The following is an 8005-nucleotide window of genomic DNA, read 5'->3' as shown; positions in this document are numbered from 1 at the left end:
CGCCGTGTGAGTAAATTTCAATAAACCATTGACAATAAATTGATTGTTCGGTGCTTTGGAGTGTGCAAGAGAAGACTCTGTGGGTTTATGGGAATTTCTTTCTTTCTTCTTTTTTTTCTTTAAAGAGTTTATGTAGTTTCGCTAAAAAGACATTTTGATGGTCACATTGCACTTTGCATTCCATGGCGTGCAATAAATATATTATATACCAAGGAGCTATGAAAATGACAAAAAGATTTCTCACAGATTGTAAAAATAAACTCTTTAAATGGAGGTTCTATCATTTTGTGCACAGGTGAAAAGAGAGAGAGAGAGAGAGAGAGAGAGAAGGAGGTATTATCTGTTAAGAAGAGAGTTCTTTAGAGAAGTAAAATAAAAAATAGAGAGATTGTAAATTCACAAGTCAAATAGGGCAAGGTAGTACAGTCTGTTTGGAAAGATTATGCAGCAATTCAATTTTTTCATGTACAAATTTGCTCGCTTAAAAAATAAATAAATTCTCCGCAAATCCTCTTCTCAGACAGACTGTAAAATTTTCAAATGGTGGCTCCATTAGTCGAGGTATTTAGCAATTAAAATTAATTGACAGAGAGAGAGAAATATCATCTTTCGAGAAGCTAAAAAACAATGAAAATCCCTAGGATTGAGAGAAGTTTAAAAATTTCTTGTCATTACATACGTTTTTTTTTAAACATTAAGATAGTTTGTCGGTGGAGACGCCTGGTGCTACCATTGCGGAGGAAAACCTATTTATTTTTAGGCAAATGCCTCTTCATGTGGAGCGCCAAATGATCACTCCTGGCAAAGCTGCGTTCGCAAACTACACACTTGAATGGCTTTGCACCTGTGTGCTTCCTGTAGTGGCGGGTAAGTTCGTCTGATCTTGCAAATCTCCATTCACATTCTGGCCACTGGCACGTGTAGGGTTTTTCACCTGCAACGAGAGGGAAAAACATAAATATAAATTTTGCAAAATTAATAAAATGAAAGTTCATCGCAAAATTCTTGAGAGGTCATTTGAGGAACAACAAAAAAATTGCAAAAGATCATCCACATTGCGAGCTTCTATTTATTTTATTTTATTTTATTTTGCCAAATGGCAAATTCGTGGTGAATTAAAGAAAATTGTCTCTGCTGCATCTGTTGCAATCGCCCATTTGGCAGCAGAAGGCTAGTCTCACTCTCAAGAAAATCTCACCAATATCGTTTCTTTTCTCAGCGTGCTTTCATATTATATGTATGCACTTTAAGTAAAATGCTATAATAGTGTCCCTCTGGAATTCCCCGCGCGCGCGCTTACTCTTGCTCACCTCTTGCATGTCCCAAATGTTGGCACATTATCTCCCAGCTCGCATCATCCGGCCGATCATTTCACAATGCACCACGTGAAGTGCAAATAAGTTGAGAATACAATCGGTGGCAATTTAACTTTAAATGAATTCATTGCAAGTGAAATGTTTGCCGCCAATTTATTCATCACCGCGTGTCTCCAAATGGAATGTCTTCTTTTATTTTCTACCACACTATACTCCCACACCACCACCAGGTAAAAGAAACCACAAAATTCATTTTCTTATGCCATATTATTGTATTTACAAGCGAATTCCTTCACACGTGGAAATTATTCGCATTACGTATTGCCGATGTAATTTGAGGAGAGCAAGAAAAAGAAAGAAAAAAATAATCAATTGTGGAGATAGAGGAAGAACGTGCCGAATGCAAAATTTATTTTGCACATTGTTTTATTTTGTGTCGCAAAAAGAATAAACAAAATGTTTTGCATTTATGAGTACATACACTATGGGAAAAAAGAATTGGTGCACTTCTTGAGAAATGAGAAAGTAAAAATTTAACAATTTATTAAATATTGATCTCTTTATAATCACCCTCGAGGAGTTTAATCGGTCATGTACAGAAAAATATTCCATTTGATGAAACAATTGAATAATATCTTTTAGTCTCCCACATTGCAATGAGATTGTCTTGAAAGAAGCAGCAAATATTTGTTCAAAAATGCAAGAAATGACGTCATAACTTTGCACCGCCTTTTTCGAAATTCTCATGCACTGATTAATGGTCTCAGAGTAATTTTCCCAGTCACTAAAATAATTTCCTTTCCCTCCAATATGTGATTCAAATTTTCTTTCCTCAAGTGTATATAAATTCATCTTGGAGCTTTTTTTTCTCCCCAAGAAAACCTGCTGTTTGCATGTGAATGGAAAGAAAGTTAACGCATTCATATTTTTTAACGAAAAAAAAGAAGAATTATTCATATGGAAGTGAGATAATCTTTCATCATATTTTATGCTACAGCAGATTCATCGTTGTACCCATTTCAATGTACATAATATACCCCCATACAATAACAATTTTGCTATATTTATGAGGTCAAGGGATTAATAGTCAATTGTATTCCTTTTATAAATAACATCAGTCGCCAGAGAGTCATGTTAATGATGATGCACCACAAGAAGTAATCAAGCTGCAATATTCCTGTGGTCTTGGATGTACCCACCAATGTGGGTGTCTTGTGCGGGAAAATATGAATTGAAATTATTCGCATAGAGATGCTATTAAATTTTGTTATTTATTGTCACTCTTCTGTGGAAATTAAGTTGCAAGATAAATGACCATTTCTCTGTCTATTCGTTCTCCTTATCACCACATGTACAACAGATTGAGAAAATTGATAGAAACACTTTCTCTAATATCTGAACCTTATTGCCCTTAATTGGCCTTCTCGTGCTGGCATGTGTTGTGTTGAACTTTTGCCTCAAATGGACATTGAGTGAAGAATTTATTTGATTTGGTGAGAATTTCAATTTAATTTTTAATTTAATATTAACCTTAATTTCATGTACAGAGAGTCTTCAAAGTACTCTTTTGAAGACAAATATGAAAACAACAACGAAAGACTCTAGGCGACGAACCCGATTTCTTTTGAGTTTTGAGTGCCATAGAGGCAGCAAAACTCACATAGACCTCAATGTCCGGCTATTGTCACAATAAATAATTAATATTTGCTACAAAGTCACAATTTATTGTTGCAAAAACAACTAAAAGTGTTGGTGGTATATGAGAGAGAATTCTTTTGTCTCTTTGAGTAGACACAACACACAGAGTTAATTTCTTTACTCTTTCGCGGATCACATTGTACGTAACGTATATACGTCGCATAAGAATAATATGATGGAATGTGGATATCCTCGATAGAGTTACAATCCGTCTTGGCAAGTTTAAAAGTTATTGCGAACGCCACCTTTCACAGTTTTGTCTTTTCTTCTCTCTTAAATCATCTTGTGGTGATTTCAACAAAATGGCTTTGATGGAATTTTTTTTAGGTCATTTTACACGTAAGTGCTGAGTTATTTTGAATTTTTAATGCACACCGAGAATGATTTAATCCATGTTTTAATTTTCAGAGATAGCGCAGTGGGTGATCTCAGCCGCCACGACAATGCTGAAATAATTACTTTCAGCGATAAATATCGCACGAGTAAATGAAGTTAGAATTTTCCGAGAAAGACTTAAAAATTTGTCAAACAAAGAGACCTTCTTCATCAATTGTAGTGACCTATTCTCTTTGCATAATTATTCCTCCATCATGTACCACTTCTTTGAAACATTAATAGAACGTCAAAGAATATATTTAAAAGTTGATTCTATGCAAATTGCTTCACAATATTCTCAATCGAGGTGAGACTTTCTGTTCGGCATAGAGTTCGCGATCTCCATACCCCAAAGATGCCATGTTAAGTTTGACGTGTGGTTAAATATTTAGCACAAAAGACATACTGTCTGACAGATTTTGATTGCATCAATGCTAATTAGAAGTCTTATGTTGTTTCAATCGCACGCTGTGCCGTTGAAGAGTCCGCGGGAGGATTTTCTGTGACTCACCATGCTTCTCATTTATTTTTTTTTTGCCTATATGCAAATGAATAATTTCCACACACATACTAAAAAGCTTCTCTTTTGCTCTATTCTTATCTTATGCGGAGTGACATATAAAACCTTACACGCGGTTCTTGAATGGAATTCTTCTATATATGCGCCTTTAAGCCTAAGACGAGGGAGATATTTATTTCATTAATATGAAATGTTGTTACCCACCACGTTGATTAATCTTTAGTAAATATTACATTTCCTGATTTGTTCGTGCGTAAGAACTTTGTCAAAGTGGACAGAGAGAATTACATTGTAAGAACGTTTATAAATGTTATGGAATTTTAGAAGAATTATTCTAAATATTCTATAAATGATTTTTCAATAATAAATATTTCTCAGTCGAAATATTTCTATTAAACTTAATTAAATTGGAATAAATTCTCTAAAATAAATTTCTCAATCCAGCTATATTTAGCAAATTCTTCCAGAATTTCCAACAGTTTCAGAATAATTAAGAATTTTTAATACTTTTGCATGCAGCAGATGTCTTCCTTTTCCTATAAAGCAGCATATATTTTTGGAAATAAATCCAACAAATAAAACCCCAAAATTTACAGCTGAATAAAAATGTGTTCTTCAGAGACATCATATGGTGCGAGAAGAACTTCTCGCCTCCGGGGAAATTTAAAGAGTGACAGAAGGAATGAAATTTTAGTAGTAGAGAATTTCATTCATATTTTGTTATAATCAGTGGATAAAAATGTGATATAAATTTTGAATAATTTTTATTGGAGAGACCTCCTGGTTTATATACAAGAAAAATCACTTGAGGGGGAATGGCGGGAGCGGAATACTTGTGTGTTGAATTATGAAGAATCGAATAATCCAACAATTTGTGGTTATTCCATCCACTTTGGATCACCATCTGATTTTTTTATTCTCCTTCAAAAATTTTAAATACACAAAAAAAGCAAAAGAACTTATTAGCATATTCCTGTTTGTTTATTATACTTCTTGGTGGATATTTCCCCCCCATACAGTATGAATGAACTCTCACTGTTGGTGCCTCATAGTGTGGGTCATCATCGTCACCATCTTATGTGGTCACATAGAAACAAGGGAAGAGGAATTTTTATTATATTGCTCCAATGATGGTGTTTTATACGTTTTTTTTTATTGAATCTTCTTCCTCAATGGGGGTTTACTATCACACCACGATGGATATATTGACTTGATTTTACCACCCAAAATATCTCGCCTGAATTCCACTTTGAAACGCACTTCAAACGCCGCAGGATTCTCTGTGTGTGTCGTGTGCGGGAATTTTTGGTGTGAGCTCGTAACCACGCAGTAGCATCACAATATGGCACAGGTTTACTTGAAATTAAACCATTTTAAGAGGTCAAAAGTTCAAGAATTAGTGCTTCATTGATTCCCCCACGAATGAGAAAGTCAATTGGCTAGGACACTTAGTTGGACATCTTATCAATGAGAAAGACGTGCGCTTTTAATGAGACACAGCAAGAATCTCACGTGGAAATTGCTTATTGGAGTTAACATGCAGAAATTCGATTGATATGATAAAGATGAGCGCGTTTGAGGTGGATTTTCATGAATGAATCAAACCGCTATATGTTGCTCCACTGAGATGGTTGATTTTACGACCCAAACACCGTCTCTTTTCACCATCAATTAGAGATATTACCACTTTTATCGCATCTCCCCGCGGCCTTTGATCGTCTCTTTTCCTTAATTTATATTTATGTGCAGTCATTTTTTTTCAACTTCTTCGTCTTCGTTCATTCCTAAAGCATCCCAAATGCGCCGCTCCGGCAAAAAGCGATTAATTGCATAAATTATTGATTTTAAATTTGGTCGATAGCACTCACAAAATATTTCTCCAATCGCCTTTGTGATCCAAAAGCGTGGTGTTATAATTCAGAGTGTGTAAGAGATAGATAAAACTTGTCACCATTGACATGGATGACACTCAATCTCTATCTATTTAGTTCTTTTTTTTCTTTTCTTTCTTTCCAGAGGTAGTGTGGTACATAAACATGAGAAGGAAGAGAGATATGACAATTTGCATACATTTCAGTGCTTATCGTCAACAACATATAGTCTGGTGTATCATCGCAGAACACTCAAAAGGTACTCCACAACGTGCTTTTGCGAATTATTCCATTGCTCTTTGGCGCACGGAAACAGTACATCGCGTACAGAGCTTGAATGGGGACTCTGTGTATGAGAGTATTATAAGCAAACTATTGAATTCCATCGAAGAAACTATGACCGCGTAAATTGGTTGCGATGACACATTGTGAGAAAACCTCTTTGGATCCACTCAAGAGCACGCTTTGTCAACTTCTTTGCTATGCTACACTGTTAATTTAATTTTTCTTCGTAAACCATGTAAACACTGATAATTTGCAATAAACAGGGATATTTTCTATAATAGAATAATTAAAAATATGTTTAAAGAAATGTTAAGGAAGGATAAATTATAATTCTTTCAGAATTTAGTCCAAAAAGTGTGAAATATTTAAATTATTTCTACATATAAGATAACGTTAAATATTTAAACTAAAGAACAAAATGAGAATAAATTCTTTTAGCATCAAAAACAGAAAAGAAGTAATGTTAAGAACCAATGTTAGTAATGTTACCAATAAAATTCATTAATAACTACATATCAAACTATTTCCAACAGTGTGCGTACGTACAGTTTTCTCTAAAGCACCAACTCAAAGAGATACTCAATGTTTCATACCACAATGTTTACGCGGATTGTTTTCTTTCTCAAAATCATCATTTTTTTTATTCGCATAGCGCACATCTAATCATCGCCTATATTCATATGATTCACCATAATAAAGCGCACAGAATTAACAAAAGACATCAACGGGCAAGTAGACGACGAACCCGCAAAGTCTCTCGTTAGAAAAAAGGCTCCCATTGTCGTTACGTTTTGAATTTTAATTGGTTCACCGTTTCTGTGTCGTGTTAATTAAAGGCTAAGTGTGTATAAAGGTATAAATTTCGGAAGGAATGTGCATTGTGGTGGTTAAAATACTCCATGATGCCTATTTATTAACCAATATTAACTCCTATTACGTAAAAAAGTCCAACATTGTGAATTCACGAGCAAAGTTTGAGATTCAAGTTGAATATGGCAAAGTCATGACTTATTATATTACTTGTGTGTCGATTGCGCCGGCACAGGAATAAATGCCAATCATCCAAATAATATTATAAAGTGTTGACCTTTTCTACCAATTGAAACCGCATCGCCACTCTCTTATGTGTGGTGGAAAAGTACAAAAAAAAAACAGAGACATTGTAGCCGGTGTGCCGCAAAAGAGACGCGGGGTTGCTATTTTTGTCCCATATTGCCATTTTCAAATAAAATCACTTAAATTGTTGCAAAAAGTATCACATAAAGATTTTTAACACGTCCGCGCGGCCTCTGAGAGTAAAGAGAAAGATTTTTTGCTTAAAGAGTGTGTCTTTAAATGGCCACAGAGAGCACACAGAAAATGCCTACAATCGGAGAAATATACATGCAAATGGACATTTTAAATTGTAGCAATATCAATGGAAGGATTAATCTTAAAATGCAATTATCGTAAACATTACACGCCATTCAGTGTGTCTCATTGGAAAATTATGTCCATTGCGTGAGATTCGCATGAAAAAAAAATAAAAAGGAAAAGCATTTACACACTTCTTACGGGGATGGTTGAAAAATATTCGTCTTTTTCTACAAGAAGGAGCATTTTTTATAGAAGGATTTGTTTTATTTTTGAGAGAGAAAAACGTTAATTTCAAATATTTTTCAAATATTACTTTAGGCCTTAGGAATGATTCACCCAGCCGAACAACTGCACAACTGCACAACCGCACAACTGCACAACTGCAAAACTGCACAACCGCACAACTGCACAACTGCACAACTGCACACCGCACAACTGCACAACTGCACAACCGCACAACTGCACAACCGCACAACTGCTCAACCGCAGAACTGCACAACTGCACAACTGCACAATCGCACAACTGCACAACCGCACAACTGCACAACTGCACAACCGCACAACTGCACAACTGGACAACTGCA

At 35.1% G+C, this 8005-nt stretch overlaps 1 protein-coding gene across 2 annotated transcripts in view; it reads right to left on the bottom strand.

Moving 5' to 3' along the window:
• Window positions 1–634: 634 nt before the first annotated feature.
• LOC129792106 (dendritic arbor reduction protein 1) overlaps window positions 635–8005 on the bottom strand; it is a 59206-nt gene continuing 51835 nt past the window's right edge. For both annotated transcript variants that reach the window (XM_055830881.1, XM_055830882.1), the window contains one exon: window positions 635–934. In XM_055830881.1, the coding sequence (XP_055686856.1) occupies window positions 747–934 (188 nt within the window). In that variant the 3' untranslated portion in view covers window positions 635–746. The remainder of the gene's footprint in view (window positions 935–8005) is intronic.

Source organism: Lutzomyia longipalpis, chromosome 3 (assembly GCF_024334085.1).
Source record: "Lutzomyia longipalpis isolate SR_M1_2022 chromosome 3, ASM2433408v1".
Classification (NCBI taxonomy): Eukaryota; Metazoa; Arthropoda; class Insecta; order Diptera; family Psychodidae; genus Lutzomyia; species Lutzomyia longipalpis.
This window is presented reverse-complemented; position numbering and strand designations above follow the sequence as displayed.